Genomic DNA, 21,225 nt, shown 5'->3' on the forward strand with positions numbered 1-21,225 from the left:
CAAGCTCATCAATAAGTAAATGTAGCTATATTACAATTGTACTTGATCTAAGAGACTCTTCAGAATTCCTTTGTCAGTGGTCTGTGATTTAAAGGATTTATGGTATTTCATTGAAAAACTTCCTGCTTACGAAAAACTGAGGGCTGAACACGTGTGAGGCATTAAGCTTTTCAGCAGTACAGTAATCCCTTGTTATGTGCTCATATCTTTTCCATTACCATGCAGTAAGTTTGCAAAGAACAGAACATATGGCATGTGTTCTGTTCCTCCCCAGTACTGACATTGCTCCTAAACAGCTTTTTTTGTTGTTGTTTCCAAATGCTAAGAACATTAATATTCTAGCTTGATTTCAAATCCTTTCCTGAAACAGTATTTTACCCTTTTGACCCCTCAGATGCAAAGTGTTATTCATATATTTTTGGATCCTAGACTTGCAAGCAAAATGGTGAAATTATATTTCTATCTCTCCTGAACAGTGAGCAATAGGAATGAAGCCAGTAAAAGCTGAAAACTTTCTTTTGAGCCTGACAAATACAGATTTATCTACCCAAACATTTTCTGGTATAGCTCCAAATTTAGCTGTATCTCTACTTTTCTCCTCTTATCATTTTATAATTTTAATTCATGGCTTGGTATGGCTACAATTTCCCTTAGAAATTCTTCTATTAAAGGCTACTGTCCCTTGGTCCTGGAAAAATCTTAAGATTACTGGCTTCTGATAGCTAACTGCCAGTGTTTTCAGGTGTGAAAATTCCCTTTTTGTGCTTGTAATAAGCAGTGATAAAGATCACTAAATTTTTTAGCTTTATTTATTAACATGTTAAACAATGACAAGAACATAGATTTGAGGTGATATTCACTAAAGAAGTTGATATAATTCTGCTTTTGGTACTTGATCTATTATTATCTTGTGAAAATAATTTTAATGGTTGATTTTACAAAATATAAGGAGACATCAGGGCTGAAATTAAAAATTGAAGTAGACCCTTTATGTGCATTTCACATAATGTACGCCAGTCATTTTTTTTTCCTAACACATAATAGGGAAAAATAGCAGTGTTTTTCTTCCTGCTGCCCTTGTGGCTTAACATACTACTCGCCTGTAAAACTAGCACTTCCCTTTAAAAGCCCATAATGTTAGTCATCTTGTACCCTCTTTCCTTTTATATAAGACAAAAAGCATTTTAAAGTAGACTACAAAAGTCTATTGGACTATACAAAAAGTTTTAGCAAACAGGACAATTCCTTATTTCCACTCATAATTCTTTTCTCCAATATTGCCTCTGTAGAGAGATAAAATTACGTGCATTTTTTAAGACTTTACTTTTACTGGCTTTGCTTTTTTTTTTTTTTTTTTTCCATATTCTTGTGTATATCTTTGCTTTTTCTCTTTGAGAATGGTGTTTTTGTGAGGCGAGAAAGAGAGTAAGAAGGCTGGAAGAGATTAAGAACAGTTAATTCTTGAGAACTCTGTGTGGCCACAGTTTAATTATAGTTTCTTTTACTAGTTTTTAAACTGCTAAACCATAATGTTCAGGCCTCAGCTTTATGTGCAAAGGACACAATGTTCAAAGTTTCAAGTCGTACATGCCGTTGTAGTGTAGTAATATAGAAGCAATTAAAGCATTCCTCACTGTGGTTTCCATGGTATGAAGGAGATGGCTTATAGGCACAGAGACCGTCCAAATGTATCAGTCTACCCAGACTGAAGCTGTCCGCACTCAGAAAGGCTTCAAGAATTTGGGCAAGTGAAAGAAGAAAGTCTAAGGAAAAGTGTCTGAAGTCACCTGGTCCCTGCTCCTACCTGTCCTTCTCTTACACTACTTTCCTCTTAAGGCTCCTCCTTCTCCTCCCTGCAAAAAGCATCCTGCCTTCAAAAATCCTTATCGCTTCCACCTTTTGGCTGGTGAGGTCCTAAGGCAATACGCAGCTGGGCTGCCACTGACCCCATCTCATCTCCAGGCAGATTCTCCCTGCTTCAGCTACCAGCAAAGACAGCAGAGGAGGATGGACGCTGCCGCTACTCTGCTTCCTGGCAGAGCAGCAGTCCTGGTGGTCAGGGAGGTGGGCTGTCAGAAGTGCTGCCTGGGACTCATTTTGGAGCAGAAAGCACAAGAATGCAGCTTTGGGGAAACGTACCGGCACTCTAGGTGATGCTCATATAATGATGTTTTTCCTCCATTTTTAAGCTGTAAAATCAAAATTAACATACATGTTCATGAGAAAAAAAAAACTCTAATGAGGAGAGAGATCTTTTCCCATGTTCAAAAATACAAGAGAAAAGTCCCTTCTAAAGAATCCAGCAAGCAAATTCATATCTTCTGATTTTTTTTTTTTTTTTTTTTTTTTTTTTTTGGTCAGGTTGCTAATGTTTGTGATTGGTTTGGAGTTTTAATTAATGCTGCTATTTAACATTTGTGCTGCACCTGTGCCTAGAAGCCAAGCAAATTGAGGCCCCACAATTCTGGGCACTAATGTAAATTAATCAAATTAAACATATGCGCAAATTGCGCCACAAGTATTGCCTAATTCTGATTTTTAAAGCCTCAGTATTTTAGTACATTCCCAGATCTTGAAAGATACGGTGTTTCTTCAGCTGGCATAAATGAAAGTGCAAGCTGGGAGATTTCAATATCTGAGATTAGTTCTTCTACTAATATTGTCTAATATTTTATCAACCTCGGGAAGAACACAGCAGTTATTTTATTTACACAGCCTAATTATTGCAGTTGTTCTGCTTGGCAGTCTGGTGAGTGTTATTGCTAAATTTATGGATACACCTGCTATTGGCTTGGTAGATGTGGAGTAGGATTTCTGCTTACACAAAATTAAATACTAGTAAAATATACATTCATATGTTATATCTCTAATAATACCATCATTTTTATAAGCAATTGAAAAACAGTTTTCAGGATACCCTGAAAGGTCTGTGACGAAAAAAAAAAAAAAAAAAAGAAAGAAAGAAAAAAAGAAAACAGAACAGAATGATGTTTTCTAAGTGTGTACCTAAATACCGTGTATTTAGGTGTTCTGAAGATTTTTACGAAACTTGGAAGTCCCAGTGACTTCCAGAAAGACACAGCCTCTTCTACCTGAGTTTGGAGATAAATAAGATGATGCAATGAATTTTAAGGGGGTTAGGTGGTTTATACCTTGACATGGGAGTCTTAGGAACATAAAAGCTGAAAATCACTTCTGAAAATTCTAGCTCATGGACTAAACTTCTTATAAATTTGGCACTTGGGCTGTCTGAAACTTGCCTGTGGACAGGATGTAGACAGCTAAATAAACAACAGAATGTTCATATCATCCGGTATTCAACAGCTCCTGTGGATCTTACTGTGAGTAGTTCTATTTTAAACTTACATGTTTTTTTTTTCCTTTTCCTTTTGTTTTTTGTTTAATCCAAGAAGGGAAAATTTCATGAGATTGAATAGCTCTTAGCTCATATCTCCCATGGTTTTACGTTGGTCCTACTTGCTTCACTCACATCATTGTCTTTGAAAAGTCCCCAAAGTAAAGATTTAGGGACTTAAGTACATGTAAGAACTAGACTGGCACAGCAGCCAAATCCATACAGAGGCAGCAGCAAAGCAGCGTGCTGTTCCTGCGCAGGAATCCATCACCATCCATTTCCAGCACAAGCTAGGCACACAATTCACAGATTTGGAGCTTTAATCCAACTTTTTACTAACAAAAAAGTGTTATTTTTGCAGGAAATCTGTATTTTTTTATGAAAGGAAAATCAAATCTGTTCAGATATACCTTTATTCTGCCAGCATCTATTTCCAAGAAGTGTCATTAGCATTGATGCTATGTTGCCATTGTTGCCATTTCATTTAATACAGTGGTTGTGCCATGAAATTCCTTTCCTATATCAACAGAAATATTTTGGTTTAGATGTTTGTATGCTCTTGGAAGCCAATGCTGAGCAGATGCACATATTTGTTACTTTTTGTTTTGTTTTTTTTCAGGTAATATCAAAATTATCAAACAAATCTACGCTATCTCAGGTATGTTAATCACATTTCAAATATGCCAAGCTTGACATTGTGCACAGCATGGGCAGAGCAAAGATGGAAAGGCTCCAAGAGACTCTAGTGATTTCAGAATAAGTCTTTAAATAGCATCCTGTAGATAGTCCATTTTATATGAGTAACAACTTAGGATCTTTTTTTTCCAGTGCTAGATTTGGATGTCCTGCCACAGCACCTGCTTTTTAAATACCTGTTTACTCAAGCCAAAGTTTAGAATATAGCTAAAGCTCGTTCTCTGTAGAATATAGGCTGCATCAAAGCCAAGTCCTGTACAATTTGTTCATCATGTTGGCCTACATTTGAGTATTTTGGTCGACAACAAGGCTGCTATTACTGTATATGTAGACAGGTCTTCTGATGTTGTTTTAAATTCTTACCTTTTCATATATCTCAGATTGAAAGAACCTAATTCATTACGTCTACTCAATGGATACAAACAAAAAGGCATTCACTTAGTGAAAATGTGCAGTAGTACACAGCAAAATTAAACTCATGCTACAAAATACTAAGTTAGACACCAATAAGAGCTTAGAACAATTGGCTAAATTCCTCAAACCTGCATTTTCGCCCAGCCAATTTAGCTTGGCATGGATTTGGGAAATTGGTCTGTGAAAGCTTCTAAAAGCAGGTTTTGTATGTACGGTTAATAGTGCTTCGCTCTTTAAATAAGCTAAAAGATTGAGAGGAATAGCCTGAAAAATAAATAAATAAATAAATAACAACCTTTTCTGAAAAAACAAAATTGCTTTTGGCTCTCCTGTTCACTCAGATTTGTAGAGTTTGTAAATTTGACTTAGAAACCAGTTGTGCCTTCCTCCCTTTGTCTATTTCTTGTCCAGCAAGCTGTACCATGGAAGTAAGGCAGGATTTTTTCAAGTTATGGCCTGATCCTAAGTGTGATATATCTCCGCATTCACGGCCAATGTATTTTGTTACCACGAAAAATAACAAACAATACGTTGTTTTCTTAGTACATGCGCTAAGATGTGCTGAGTGCTGTGCTTTACTTAGTATGTCATGAATAGAACCCTTTCTAGGTCCCCTAAATTGCCTTGTGTACAATACCACACAGCTACAGGGCATATTTTTTAAATAGATGCAACTCTGCTTTTGATGGCTTGGTTCCGAAGTTGGCACTGTCACACTGTCACTGCATTAATGGGACTTTGTGTAAGCTGAGAAATCTGCCCACTGTCCCAGCAGACACTTCAGTCACGATGAGTAAGAAAGACAAAGAGGACGTCTGGGCTCAGACTGAAATGGTATAAATGTTATTTACATGTTACAAATCACTCTGTGTAAAAATGTGAAATTACACGAATTGTCAGCCTCAGTTCTTTCCCTTGGTGCACCTGGAATCTGAGTGTCACGTTCAGAAGAAATAATCCTCAGTAAAGCAAAATTTAGCTATTCAAACACATGGCTTGTAAGCACTAGCACTATCCTTCCTGGTAATAAAATATATTGCAGTGAGCTCACTGGCAGTGTTACTAGAAGACTTTTTAATGTATTTGTGTTTTTCTCTGTGTATACGTATGTGTATATCCACAACTGAAGAGATAAATAACAGAGTTTTGAAAGAGTCCTAGTTCTAATAGGAAAGGAAAGCTATAATAGATTAGGTTTTGTTCCAGTATGAACATTAAAAGAAATTATGTTCCTGCAGTATTAGGTTCTGAATTTTAAGTTAATATGTATTATCTGCTCTTTTAGACAGAGCTCAAGGGAAATGTAAATATTAACAAGAGACTTGCATCAATTGTGGAAGATGAAGAAGAGGATGAGGAAGCAGAAGAAGTGAGCAGCTCCCTTTCACCAATCCATACGAGAAGCACAACTTCCTCTCAGCAGAAGAAGGCTGGAAGCAATAAGAGCTACCTAGGGAGAAACTTGAAACAGCTGGCCTCAGGAACGGTGCCCTTTCACTCGCCCATCCGCGCTTGCAGTTCAAACCCCTCAAGGACCAAGCATGAAACTGAACTCCATTACTACTCCAGAAAGAAAGAGAAAAACCTTAAGTTACACCTTTCAGCACTGAACGTCAATGGTCCACCAGACCTCAGCCCAAGGTAATAGTTATGAATGGTTATTTCTTCCTTATTATATATCTTTTACTCAAAAATGGTAGTAATACTATAAAATATTTATTTTTCTTTACTAGTTCATACTTTCTTGAAATGTTAACATTTCATTAATCCTGCAGAGAAGGAAAAGTCCTCATATTGTAGGAACTATCACACGCTATGCAGAATTTTATAACTTTGGGGCTTTATTGCAAGATAATGAATTTCTACCAGTATAAGGGGAAAGTATTCAGCAGTTATGAAAATGTGTGACTTATTTGAATAGTCTGGCTCTACTGCATCATTTTGTCCTTCTATAATAATATATATCCCCACAGTAGCACTGTGAAGCTTTCTGAGCCCATCAGAGAGAAAGCAATTTAGAAAGCAAGTAGATAATAATAGAGCATAGCTGTGCAAACACAAAAATTACTGGAGAAGAGAACTCTAATGGAAAACTATTGCCTAGCAATTTTAGAAAACATTTCAGGTCTTTTACATTGGAGAAAGGAAACCTGATGACAGAAGTCATGTAGAAAATAATGACATAGTTCAGAAAATCTGTTTTGTTGTGAATTATGACATAAACAAAAATCATGTAGTGGTTTATTGTGGTATAGTGGTATTTTAATTTTTACTAGAAAAGTGATTTATATAATTTAATTCCAGATTGCTTCAATATAATTATTGATTGCTAAAACCCAAGAATTTGGAGACTAGATCTTTATAGAGAACACAATCTCTTCCCTGACATACGAGGAACTGCAGTAGCTGATCTTTCTGTTTAGGTTTTGATTTCTGTATTTTGAAATATTTTACATTTTTTAAAACTTCTTTTGTTCACTAGGAGCACAGTAGTAGTTTCAGCAGCTTGGCATTGCAAACACGACGCAGCCACAGCTTGACCAATATTTGTTTAGTTCTGTCAAGGCACCATCCCTAAGGATGTGATGGTGAAAGTTACATGTGAAAAAGTACAAAGCAATCTTTCTCCTTCATCACGTATTTGATCAGTATAGACATATTTCAAACAGGAACAGGTAACAAGCCAATTCGTGTTTTGTTATTATGGAGAGGGGGAGAATATGTGGATAACTGGCTTCTACAATAGCAGAAGTGAAAGGTGTAATGGAAAATGCTTCATTTCTTTGGTAGGTCTCTCATGAATTTGGTTCAGGTCAGCTATGACTAAAGGCCATTACAATTTGCAAAACAACGGGTATTTCAGGGAAAAGATATCTTTCATATTTTCTGTTGAAACACAGTTTCATTCATTACAGTTCTGAACATATGCAGTCAGTCTTTGGCACTCCAGGCTGCAAAAGCAAATGTGGAACAAGTTTTGTTACATACATTATTATCTCTTCTTTCTGTTTTTAACTGCAAAATATTTCCTTTAATTGGCTGGGATATTGGCTTCTAATAAACAGGTTTTTGAGACTTTTGCTTTCCAACCAAAAAGCTTTCATATTATTTACTAAAATATAGTTTATATAATCAGAACACTGAAACTGGCAACATTTTTTTTTTTTAAAGTCTTAAACTTATTTTCGGTAAATTTTAAAGAGAAAATAATACCTTAATTATAATTTTTACTTTTGTGAGCTCCTAGACAGCGGTGTAAGTAAGAGAATGGCAAGAAATTGGTTTGGTGTGAAATGTCCAATCAATGCAGCTGAGTTGCTCACCCTCTCAAGAGAACACATTTTGTCCTCTCAAGAAACTTCCTCCATTGTGCATGCTTCCTAGACTAAGTCAACCAGCATTTTTTATTGGCACTTCAGATTCATTTCTTGTATACTGTAGCAAAGACAATAGAGCAGATATATGGAGATTGGTTAAAATATTTAAGTAGTCCTTCGATAAAGGAATAGAAGCCAGCATCCTAACTTCTAGGTATTCATAATCTTCTTCATATGGAGTACCCAAAAAGTGTACTCTAGCCCCAACCTACTGGATAGGAGAGGTCACTTGTTAATCTTTTCTGATTTTTTTTTTTTGTTTGTTTGTTTAGGAGTTTAGTTTTTCATCTTCAGGAGAAAATTCAGGGCTGTGCAATAGCTAATGAATAAGGGAATGTGATTTACTAGTTACTTTTGTCCCTCCATATATTTTCAGTTGTCCAAACTAGATAGCTCCACATTTTTATAAAAACAACTGTCTTTCCCAGTGTATATTTACCAGCTAGAACCCCGTCTTGTGGATCTCCAGAATCAACTATTTTTGTTAATATGGTGTCTTTTTAGTTTGTATCTTGAAACACTTCTGCTATAAATTCCAAGTCACATCTGAATAGTTTTCTCCTGTGTACTTTAAAGGCAGTTAAAATGTTAACATTTTAAATAGTGAGAAATGTCTACAGAATGGATATTGATTTAAAAATTTGCTCTCTGAAGCAGTGAGGCCAGATGACATTAAATAGGCTTCATAGCAAATTCCAAATAAAGTAATCATTCAGATTTTCAGTTGCAAGTAGTGGTATAGTCCAGTGTTGTCAGAGCATGACATTTGAGTCCCATCTCCTCCCAGAGGCTGGTTAGAGTGAAGTCTAATAACCCCTAGCTCACATGCCCACATCATGATGACTGAGACAAGACACAGATCCTAAACCTGCACAAAGGGCTAGAGGATCAAGAATATATTGTATGTGCACAAGGGTCATTAATTTACATGGATCTCCCAACCCAAACTTATCACAGATAACTATGTTATCTACTCCTCCTTTAGTCAAATATTTCCAGTCAGGAGATTTGTCTGAGAATATCCTGTTCTTATTAGATGGAAAGTCTAATTTCCATCACTACAAAATAATCACCATTGACTGTATTAGCACAAAATCCAAGAACTGTCTGATCTAGCCCTTCCACATTAGTTTTTAAATCCACTGCCTAATGGAAGACAAATACTGAATCTGATGTGCAGATAAAACAAGAAAGTGATGCTTCACTTCTGTCAATTAACTTTTTTCCCAGTCATTTCCACTAACTTTAAAACAGTGGGAGGCAAATTATTCTCATTATAGTACTAATTCAAATAAATTACAAGAAGACCTATTCATAATAATGTATTTTATTAATGTGTATTAACTTCTCTGTGTGATTCCAGTTTCCTCTTCTTGGTATGTATGGCTACGCTTATGATTTATGCTTCAATGTTTTTCTTTAGATTTCTTGACACTGCAAATTGGAGGTCAGCTGCAATGCATGAGTAGAAATAACTGAAAAATGCCTTTTCTAATTAGATCAGATATCAATACTAATGCAACTGTGACATTGCAGGCTAGGTCTAGACATACATTTCTGTATTCGGCCTGCATACAAAACTGCCCTGCATGAGTTAGTTTTAACCTAATTTAAGAATAGTTAGCTGTGTGGCAACAACACTTCTGACTGTAGCGTACAGAGACACACTGATAAATCTATTAGTCCAGGCTTAGGCTTTGCCTAAATAAACAGTAAGCCTAAATTAAGAGCCTGGCTGTTATGAGCAGGGAGATTTATATTTCACAGCAGGACAGCGAAGTGTATTTAGGTTTGTGTAGAAGAAAGATGAACAGTAACAAATTACTTTAGATAGGAAAAACAAACTATGTTTATATTCAGTATAAGTTCCGGTAAGGGCCCAGTATATACTGCAAAAGTTATGATAGTTTTGAAGCTCTAGTTAATTATATTTGGCCTCATGTTCTTTCCTCCAACAGTAAATTTAAGCTTTAGCGACTTATAAGAAATTATATCAACATAACGATTCTTATATTTCTCTAAACTTAGTGTAGTGCTAAATTTACCACTGCTTAAAATTTTGCCTTTTAGGAGTAATTTTGAGAATATAATTATTAATGTGATGTTTATGCAACTACTTAAAAGCATCTATGATCACCCTTCAAATAATTTTCTTTTCCAGAATTGTTGATGGGATTGAAGATGGAAATCGTAATGAGGAAAGCCAAACCTTTGACTTCAGCTCTGATCAGCTCAGGCAGGAATCCCGGGTATCTCCTACAATTGGAGGTGAGTATTGTCTGAGAAATTACTCAGTGGAGAAAACACCTTTCATAACTGCTATTTGTTTTCCTTTGCTTGTTTGATTCTCAGCAGGATAATTTCTCACAAGTGCCATAAATGGATTTAATATGTAACTGTGCTTTCAGTACCATTTGCACTGGCCTCTGTAGAAGAATACAACAAGGTCTATAGGCTAACTGTCCTTTTCCTGCTAGCAGCCAGTCATGACAAACAGCCTGCAAGGGATTCTGTATTTTCCTGCATTATATTTAAACAAGGGATACTGTGGGATCAGCCATGTGTCTGATGCATAAAAGATACTCAACACATGGCAAAACTCAGTATCAAGGCATTTCAAATATCAAATGAAAAACTAATTCACAAAGAGACAGATGAAAACTTGACTCCCAAGTTTTGTTAAAAAAGATATTTATTTGGGGTGGAGAAGGAGAGCTTGGAGCATCATGCGTTTCAGAAAGTGAAAAGCACTTCTCCTTACATGGTCCTTGTGGGAGTGAAAGCATAAATAGAAAGAGGTTTTAGGCAGCCTTAAATGGCCTGCGCTCTGAAAAGGCTGATGAAACAGCAGCACAGAAGAACACAAGAGGTCATAAAGAAAAAAAAAAAAGTGAGTGAAAGAAAACACATTGGACTAATACTGAGGTGACGTAACCAGTATGACTCAGACTGTTTCCAACCTCCCTTCTTTGGTGAGCAAACAGTTCTCACAGTTATGTACCTTTATCATAGAGGCCATTAGGACACTTCAGTTTCTCTTGATGCAAAACAGAAAAATAATAATAGGAATTTACTTTTATATATGTCATTTTAAAAAAGAAAAAAACCAGCAAAACTGTTGAGGTGTCACACCATTGGTACCAGGGTTGCCATTCTTGGTCTTTTCAGTCTGAGATGGAAGAGAGCAGTACAGCTTACCTCATTCACACCTTTCTTACACATTCTGCACTGAGCGTAAACACAAGATTTTACTTTCATTTGATCCAAGCAAATAACCAGGTTGTTATACTTCTCTCATTTACATGCATTTGAAATATTTTCAGAGGCTGAAATTGGTGCTGCCGTGCTTGTTATCAAAGCAGAAGAGACAAAACAGCAGATCAGTAAGCTTAACAATGAGGTAAGATGACGGGGGAAGGGGGGATTAACAGTGATTCAGGGAATGCTAGGAGAAACTAAGAAAACTTTTGAGTCTAATAAATGTGTTTTTGAGTTTACAAAACCGGATAGGGTTCTTAAATCCAGGAAAATTTGGGGGTTTTAACTTTTTCCTAGAGTTATTTGCTACAGGAAAGCTACATAAAAGTTTGTGTCATGTACTAGAGCCAGAAAATGATTTAAAGTTAGATTAGTATAGCTAGTATCATTTAAGATCTCTTCCAGATACGTTTCTATTTCTTTGTCCCAGCCCCCCTTCCCTAATTTATTAGGGCAACACCATGTCTTTTCACAATCTACTTGGAAAAAAAAATGCAATCCAGCACATCCAAATTTACATCACACATTTCAAATCACATTACCTGAGCATACTCAGAGCTAAACAAGAGTTCATCCCTTCCTGCTCAAGAAATTTGTCCTGAGAAATAGAGGCTGATATCATTCAGCCATGCTTCCCTCTATACATCTTGCATCATATTTCCTGATCTCTTTTATTACCATAAATGTTGTTTTATTTTTCTTCTCATTCTGTGTACATTTAATCTACATATTATTATATTGTCATATGTGAAGTAGTAAGATTGTAAAAGCCTTTCATTGTGGGTCAAGGTACCTTGATCAGATAGCTTGCATGTCCTGAGCTAAGATCGTAGGTATGGCTAGGGTACTCCGAATGCATTAATTCAGTTATGTGTCAAACTGTAGTGTCTTACAGTGTTCAGATCAAAGTGCCGTGGTCCATTGATTATAGTCTTCTATAAGGCTTGGTCAAAGAACTCAAAAATGTCTACGTAGTACTAGAGTTAGGCATTTCATTGCTTTGAATATTGTGCACTCTTTCAAGAATGAGAAAGGGAGAGCAGTCTGTTTTTCATGCAACAATCAGGTTGCTATATGAAAATACCCTTACCTCTTACTTCAGGTGAAGTAAGAAGTACTCACTTCCCAACACTTCTACAGTCTCTCCTGGGATAGACATGAATTTGAACTTCTTACATATAGATCTACAAGTTTTTCAGTAAATAGATGAATCGTTAGGTTGTTATACAGAAAGAGGTGATCACCAGCAGCTCCTTCTTCCACGGGTGTGTGACAAAAGTAGGATCACATAGTCTCTTTCTAGTAGGCAGATGTTAGGAGTCTTCCAAGTAAGAGGATGAAAATCTCTAGGAGATTTAAAAAGAGTACTACTTCTCAAGTTGTTTACACACCTGAGTTTGTGTGCCGGACACAGTTCATTTGCCCACTATGGACAGACTGGGGTCTGCGCAAAAGCAGGATGCTCACTGCTTAGAACTTGAAGTCAAACAGTAAGTCTTAGTGAGTTTAGATATCTTTTGGCAACACCCGTATTGGTTTACACCTAGCTTGTTTAGTGATAAAGTAACATTAATGATGATACGAGCAAATGAGAGAAAATAGCATTGTAATGATAACAAATATTTGAAATTTGAAGACTCTGACAGTACTTACTGTTAGAGCAGAGAAAGGAAGGAGGCTTCCTTCATAAGGAAGCTGCACAAATAACTGTAGAAAACCCTGTGGAAAAAGCATCAGGCCTAATCTAAAGAACCTAAAGCAACACCTATATAAGCTCATAGTATCTATAAGATCATTTTACTCCATACTGATAGCCCAGTTGCTATTTTTCATTGATAATGTGCAAAGTCATCTATACCCTGATGAATTTAAACACATTTTTATATATGTGAGTGATCTCAAGTCAATATGACAGTACATAGACATAAAATATGAAACAAAACTGGACTGGGACATAAAAGAAGCATAAGGGACTATCCTAGCTGGTGTGGATTTAGACTCATGAGGCAACATTTAGGGATCCACTCCCAAAGAGGCAGATGAGTATCCTCCAAGTCCTCCCATGGATCAAAATTTACATTGAGAAAGATGCATCCTTAGATGCATCTTCTCTATGGTCATATATCCATGTACTCAAATATGCCCCCCTCAGGAGTTTAAAACTGATGATTTGCTACTATCCAAATAAACCTATGACTAGCTGCCTTTGACACTATAGCAGACTGCTAATAGTAGTTAAAATACTAGCAGACCTAGAAATTGAACTTCTCTGTCAAGACATGCAGTTTCCTTTGAAAAAGAAAATATGAGAAAACAGGTCACAAGTAGCCAGAAGCAGCAAACATAATCATTAATACATTTTCCAGTGGAAATAAAAAATAAATAAAATTAAAAAAAAATCATCAAATGGAAAAATAACTGCTTTCAAGAAAGGCAATTGCATTACAACAGTTCACTAGTTAGCTTAAAACTCTTTCAGCAGCTTGTTGGGGGAGACAGACATGTCTTTCCCTTTAGACATTGTGTACAGTCTTTTGTTAGCAAAGGAAAGAAAAGAGTCTCCCCACAGCCAAATCTACAAAAGCTACATCCATCTTAGAAAAGCACTGGAGTTCTTGGCCACATTTGGTATGCCATTCACTACGTAATCCAAAGGGAAGTTCAGATGCCTAAGAATGGCATTGACAAAAGACAGTTCACTGAGAAGTGGTTTCAGCCTTGATTGCACTTCTCAAAGTTCATTGGGTATTAACTTCAGGAAAAACAGGCACGTATTTCCTGTAAAGATCCTCAGATACAATGCTTCCCCTGAAGCTGGCACCAAACCCAGCACAGCCTCTTTCTTATGCAAAGTGAAACTTCAACATGCCCTAAATTCCTGTTGTAGGGCTCCATGCTTTGGCTGCTCAGCTGTTACCCAACTTCTTCGTTCCCTCGCCTAACCTCACTTCTCAGGTTAGGCCTGAATGAGAACCAAGGCAACCAGGGCTTTCCACTCCTGTTTGCTATTGCAGGGTGAAGTGGAATGGGACTACTCAGTATCTCCCTGTGGAAGCTGTTCCGCTTAGTCTAAATATGCACTGAACAAAAAAGAGAATAACTTTGATTAGAGTTCAGCACTAGGGGAGAGAGCTATGGTTCAGGGTCTTACTCTTATAAACATGCGATTAATTAAGCAACGGTTTCAAGATTAAGTGACTGAAGATTAAGTCAAGATTAAGTGACCCAACAGCACGGCACATTTCCTGAGCTGGAGCAAGCTTGATTCAAAGTTCTGCTCCAAATCAGAGCAGGATTAGATAGAGTGAGAATTTAAGAAAGTTTTCTATCTTATGAGCATACATCTTTCTATTGGGGAGCTATAGCCACTCGCTGAAGTTCTGCCATTTGTTTCTCTGAAGACTGGTCAGCTGAGTGTATGTAAACATTCAGCATTTTTTTTTTTTCATATTTCAAAGGCAATATTTCTCTGATACAATCATACATAACCCCTGAAATAAACTCTGGAGTCTAGTAAAAACAATTCTTAATTTTCCAAGACAGTCAAAGGGCCAAAGGTTTAGATTAGGGCACTGCCTACCTGTGTCACTGTTTGTATCCTACTGCACATTTAGTTATGTATCATTTCAGTGCTACTTATATGAAAAGAGCATGGAAATACTTCCACTTTGACTCAATGGGCAACAACTAAATCTAGATTATTTACAGTGTAGCCGAGTTAAAAATGTGAAAATACCCAAATTTTAATCATTCTCTTTCTCTCATAATTTGCAGGGTAGGCGAACGAACATGTAGTTCCTCATTCAAATATACAGAGACATGATTCTTATGTTCAGATATACAGGCTATAGCTATAGCAGGGCATGCAGACTGGCTCACGTTTCTTTCTTCTTATATCCCGTATTCTTTCCGTGCTTGACTCAGCTCTCCTGAGCCACACCATACCGCCGTATTAGTTAAAGCCAAGCGCTGGAGTCAGAAGCAGAGCATGGTTATGTGGCTATCAGGTCTCCAGACCACAGCTCGTCTGGTCAGCCCAGAGTGCAGATAGCACAAGTGTGGCTCTGCATTTGCGCGTATAGAGATGCTCTCAGATGTCCAAACATTATCCGGAAGCTTGGATTTGTATTTATAAGCATTGATATTTATAAACAGCACATACCAAGAATAAGACATTGCTTAAATTAGGCATTTGGAGGGCGAAGGGGGACACGTTTCATATTTTACCACATCTGCCCACAACTATAGCATATAAATCAGTATCGTGATCAGCGTATTCACAGACCTATACACCATTTCTCCCATTCAACTGAAAAATAAACGAAACACAAAGAATATGGCCAGGTTTTGTACTAGAAATTGCCTTCTGTTTAGCACATTGGAACAGTTAGTGAAAACTCAGCTATTTTTAATTTTAGTTTTCTAACTGCAAGTGCTTAAAATACTCTGAGCATTAGGCACTTAATTCAGATCAGTGAAAATGCTTTCACAGGGATATTTTACTTTTTTGTTGAAGAGATTCAGCTAACAAAATGACCAATCCTAAATAAAATCACTTATTTTCCAGAACACTTAAACAGATTTTTTAATTAGAATATTTTAAATATATATTGCATCCAGCTGCTAAAAATCAAAATCAGTCTCCTCTGATTTTTCTGAGCGGAAAAAGCATGTTCATTTTAAAGCAAAATATTTTCCTTAACACTAAAAATTCATACACAGGATGGACACTGTAATTTTATAATCAGTGACAACCAAAAAAATTGGGTAAAATTTGCTAAAGAAGTTAATAAGGCTTATAGTTTTACATATGGGATGTATGGGGAAAGTTCATTTTGTAGCTTGAGAACTCATCTGCCTTACAGCAATTGAAAACATTTTCTTTGTAACAAGTTCCTAACTGCATTATCAGATAAGAAAAAATGATTTTGCAACAAAGCTAGGCCAAATTTCTGTAGAAAACATCCCTGAATCAAGATAAATGTGGCAAAAAGTAAATTAATGGCATTTATTAATAATGAATTTACCCATTTTATACTACGTTTACATAGCTAAAATCCCAAAGTCATGAAAAAAAATAGAATTGTGTGTTAAGAAATAAAGCTATTCTAGACCACTAACACAAAGCAAATGTATCCTTTTGTCTATTGATGCTTGTAAAAAAGTCTTTTCATTTTAATACTGACATTTGCTAACAACTCTTGATTTGTTGCTGTTGCCACCTACTCTGCTCTTGTAATCTGATGATTGTAGAGTTGTCTTTCAAACTAATTTTTCCTTCTTTTTATGTTAGCTTAATGGTTGTTGACAGATGAAGATAAGATAAAAATGGATGATGCTCTAAAGCTTACTGGGGCTTTTTGGTCTTTTTTTTTTTTTTTTTTTTTTTTTTGGTAGGACCGAAGGCATATATAGAGCATAGGAGGGCCTACACACAGTGGTGGCTCTTATGCACTTGGTGGAAAGGCATCTGAGACACTTAAATGAACCAAGAGAGGAAGCAATGAAGTGTAAAAATTAACTAGACAATATAATCTGATTTAAGTTTTGAATAGAGAGGTATTACTTACTACCTTGCTACCTTGGTAGGAAATAACCACTATCCAGTTAATTCTAAGAGGCTTTTCAAAACCTCCCTATGTCAAAAAAGTCTGATTTTGATAACATCTATCTAAACATAAGCATAAATCTCTGTTGGCATGCAAACTCACCACTACTTTTTCTCTGCTCAAGAGAAAAAAATGATTTTCATGCTCTTTCTAAAAACAATTTACAGTGTAAACTTGCTTTTGCAGCACATATCATCAAACCCAGTTCCTTCAGTCTTTCTTTGTTCATATCTTCTAAGACTTTTCATTGGCAATGTTTTCCTTTGTCTCCAATTTGTTCAGATCTTTTAAAACTCAGACAAAATATGTGATCTTACGCTACTCCAGCACAATTGATTTTGAGAGACTAGAACCCACTTCCTGTGTCCAGTTAAAAAAAAATACTGTTGATATATCCTAGGAGCATGATTAATGCATGCAGCAAGTGATTTACTGAAACTCCCCAGACTCTTTTCCATAATACTCAGCATGTGCGGTTATTCCTCATTTTATATTTATACTCATACTTCCACCATTTTCTTTCCAGATGTAATGTTTAACTTTTATCTTTGTTGAATTTCATCTTCCTGATATTTAAAAGTGAATGTGAGCTCCATCTAGCCATTAAATATAAACATTGAATAAAAACAGATTAGGACAAGCCCCCTAAAAGGACTGATTTGAAATGTCCTCCCAGAATGACAGCAAAACATTGATCATAAACCATTCCGATCAGATGTACATCCAATTCACAGTGATAACATTTAGGTAATATTTTTGTAGCTGGCATGGAAGAACGTCATGTGGATGGTAACTTCTCAGTAGTCTTTGACAAGATATATCTACATGTTCTTATCTACAGAGCCAGTTATGCAGTTAAAGAAGAGAATTATATTGTTTTGCCATGATTTATTCTTGATAAGTTCATATTGTCTGTTCTCTTTTAACTGTTTTGTTAGGTGCTTGTAGAAATTGTTTGCTTAATAATTTTTCGTGATATCACCACTGGGATCACATATAATTCACAATTTCTTTCAACGGTAGATATTGATTTTTTTTCTTCCCAGACACCTAAGTCTTTCCTGATCATGAGCTCTTAAAGTCACTAAAAGTCAGCCAAAGTTTGTCTCTGACAATTTCTGAAATTGTCAAAGCAGTAATTTCCAAACTTTCTTATATACCACCGACATGGTGATACTGTCCTGTTTCTCCTAACCTGAAGACAACACCCACATAAGCTATGAAGAGCTAAGAAACTGTGATTAGCACTGCAGTTGGGAACCCCTTTTTCTAGGCAGAATTTCATCAGGGTCCTGTTGGCTTGAATGTGTTTAAATTCTCTGGTCTTTTATTCTTCTCCATTTCGTCCTCACTTGTTTAATATCAATAGCAGTAATCTAAAGGTCTCAATTTATCCAGCCAGACTGGTTGCCTTGGAACTACCTGAGAGCCAGCTAGCGAGACAGCAGAGAAATCAGTAACTTTTTATTGTACTAATACATGATTTGATGAGCTTCCAGATTTCTGGAGTTATTTTGCTGAAACTGAACCATCATGTCACTACATAAATCCTATACATTTAATTTGAAATCAGATTAGTTGCACTGGAATTTATTACCCCCTCCAACTAACTTCATTCCTAGAGTACCATTATATCATATATGTCTGTTACCATAACACTGATGGCAACAAAGAAGCTGATAATTGGCAAAAAGTCTGTCTTAGCTTAGTTTTGACCTTACTCATTCACCAATGCACTTATTGAAAAGCAGCGTACCAACAACGAGTTAATTTGAGCCTCAAAAGGCAACTTATTCTGACTGGACAGTCTTCTAGGCTTCACTAGAACAGAAGAACCAGTGAAGCACTAAGCAAGGGAACAGAAAAGCTGCATCTCCTGTGTGGTGCGAGCCAGCCAGCAACACCGCATTGCCAAAATGCATCTTGCATTTTTCAAGAAGCAAACTTTCCTCTTCATTTCTTTGGGTGCTCAAAGAGAGTGATGGCAGGAAGAGCTCAGTGTGATATGTAAATTGCAAAAATTAGTAAACCACAGAGAGAAAAAATAGCAAAGAAGTATTCAATTAGACTTCTAATCATAAAATGAGGGCTTTATTCCAGATTTCTCCAGGAACAGTGATGAGAGAGGCATTTTTATTAGAAAATGTAACATCAAAGAAAACAATGCTGGAATATACAATGAACAAAGAAGCTAATTTTACCAATAGTGTTTAAACAAAACAGTAATCATCATTATAATCTTACATTATATAGTTTTTTCATCACTTTTGTGGAAAGACTAAAATACAATCATCTCATTTCCTACCAAACTACATGCAACAAAATAACCGATTAAACCTCACAATAGTTTAATACTAGCAGTAAAGAAAAATACTCTTGCCACTGAAATCTAGAGGCCATTTGGAAATGGAAAATATAACTACTAAAACTTGTATTTGGACAGGCATAATAAAATGTTATTATAAAAATCCATACCCTAAAAAAATCATAGTAATAACTTCTTGAAAAATACTCCTTCTTTATAACCAAGTCTCCTGAAAGGGTTACAGAGCATTGCTTTTGACCAGCCTCAGAAGAAAGAAAATCTTTCTCACTATTTCAAGCCAGTTCTGCAGAAATCCTGGTTTCTATATCAGGAAACATTGCACATTATTCTGCAGCACCTTTTTCAAGGCCCAGGAATACTTAAGGTAGCATTCCTGGTATAGCTGGGATCTCACAGGATGTTTTAAAGCTATCGGCTTAGCACAGTGGGAACCGTTTGTACAAGCAGCTGTATAGCCCAGCAGTAATAACTGAACCTCTGAAAAGAGAATTGCCTTATCAGCACACGAGGAATTAGTCCTCTCGCTCAGCAGGAAACTCTGCTCCTTTCAATTTTTCTTTCATAGGCTTAAAATTTCTTCTGATATTAATTCCTCTTCTTTTGCACTTCATGAAGCATTGCGAGATTGTTAACATTATTGACAAAATTGCTTCCTGGTACACCTGCTTATTTACACCTGCTCAAGAATCTGTGTAAAAAGGATAGCATAAATACCTGTGTACTATAACAGAGATAGTTATAGATATTGACAATAATAATATACTATGTAAGTACTTGAGAATACAGTAATATATATACACTCATAGATATGTTGTAACTAGCAAGAGTATAGAAATTAATAGTATATTATTGGAGGCCTACCAACCCACTTTTTAATCCAAGAAGATAAACAGTTTGTAAAATCCAGAAAACTTTTTAATTATCCAGAAAATGACATATTTGCTTCATCTATGTGCTTAGCAGTACTAGATCAATAAATTCAATAAATTCAAATTATGGATTTGAATTCTTAGATCAGGGAATGGAATGGATTTACAGGCGCTGTAATGGAGCCTTCTGTTTTCCCTCCAACTTAGGATTTCTTGTCCCATGGAAAATGATAATGTAGCCAAACCCAGCCTGAAGTGTTCTTCTCAATAGATTTTCTGTAATTGTCCTGTCAGAAAAATAAACACTGCATGTCTGATTACATGAAAATTAATTTCTGTAGGACACATAATTTGTGGCCTCTTTACTTCAGGGCAAAGAAAGTGCCTGTGTCTGAATTAGCCTTTTCTGTTTTTGACAAGTGGCTTATCCTTCTGAAGATCAATGTTCAGTCATGAATTTTCAATAGATTACTCTCACTAGCATCACTATGAGAAACTGTGTTTCTTTCAATAGTAATGATGACAGTGATTTGACTTAAAATAAATTGACTAGTTACCAGCAGCGGCAAAGTTCACTTGTGCCCCTCTAGAGTCATTTCCCTTTATTGAAAAAAAAAAAAAAAAAAAAAAAAAGGACTAATTTTAGCTTCCTATAAACTTTCTCTTAAGAAGAAGGGGCAGGGCGGAGGGGAGCAAACACATTTTAAACAGGGAACTGGTCACAGTAATGCTTGGATTAGTTCCTTGTTTCCCAAAATATCCCCATGCTGTCATAAAGAATGTCCCTATTCAGATCTAAATTTACTTTATAGAACAAATTCAGAACTTGTGAACCTGATCCCTGCTCACAGCAGCAGTATGAGTGATAGGATTCTTCCTTCCTATTACCAGACTAATTTATGCTATGTATTACTGCCTCTTAGAAAGAGGCAACTTTATATGCAACACCTTTCATGCACAAACACTGAAGCAAACTGTTACACAGTCTTTCACATATTGTTTAAAAATTTAGAGGTAACAGGTGGCTTTTAGAGCTTCCAGTCTTTGGTTCAAACTAGAGTCAGTAGGAAGCATTTCTTTTGTTTTGTTTTTTTAAATAATAGTCTAGGCTTGCATGCAACTGTTACATGTATCTGACAAATTAGGGCATAGGTTTCTGCTACTTTGCCATGAAGACAGCAGTACATTTCACACGTGTTTCTGAACCAATTTTCACCAGTTTCACTCATTTATATGCAATTCATCATTATAAAACTACATATATGCAATGCATCATTATAAAACATGCAAATGATTCATGCACTATTTTAATGATTCATCA

At 36.1% G+C, this 21,225-nt stretch overlaps 1 protein-coding gene across 1 annotated transcript in view; it reads left to right on the forward strand.

The window, feature by feature from the left end:
• KCNH8 (potassium voltage-gated channel subfamily H member 8) overlaps positions 1-21,225 on the forward strand; it is a 197,030-nt gene that overhangs the window by 174,731 nt on the left and 1,074 nt on the right. The window contains exons 12-15 of the mRNA XM_062567830.1: positions 3,975-4,013; positions 5,751-6,106; positions 10,004-10,110; positions 11,166-11,242. Coding sequence (XP_062423814.1) covers positions 3,975-4,013; positions 5,751-6,106; positions 10,004-10,110; positions 11,166-11,242 — 579 coding nt within the window. The remainder of the gene's footprint in view (positions 1-3,974; positions 4,014-5,750; positions 6,107-10,003; positions 10,111-11,165; positions 11,243-21,225) is intronic.

The sequence above is a fragment of the Rhea pennata genome, chromosome 2 (genome assembly GCF_028389875.1).
Source record: "Rhea pennata isolate bPtePen1 chromosome 2, bPtePen1.pri, whole genome shotgun sequence".
Classification (NCBI taxonomy): Eukaryota; Metazoa; Chordata; class Aves; order Rheiformes; family Rheidae; genus Rhea; species Rhea pennata.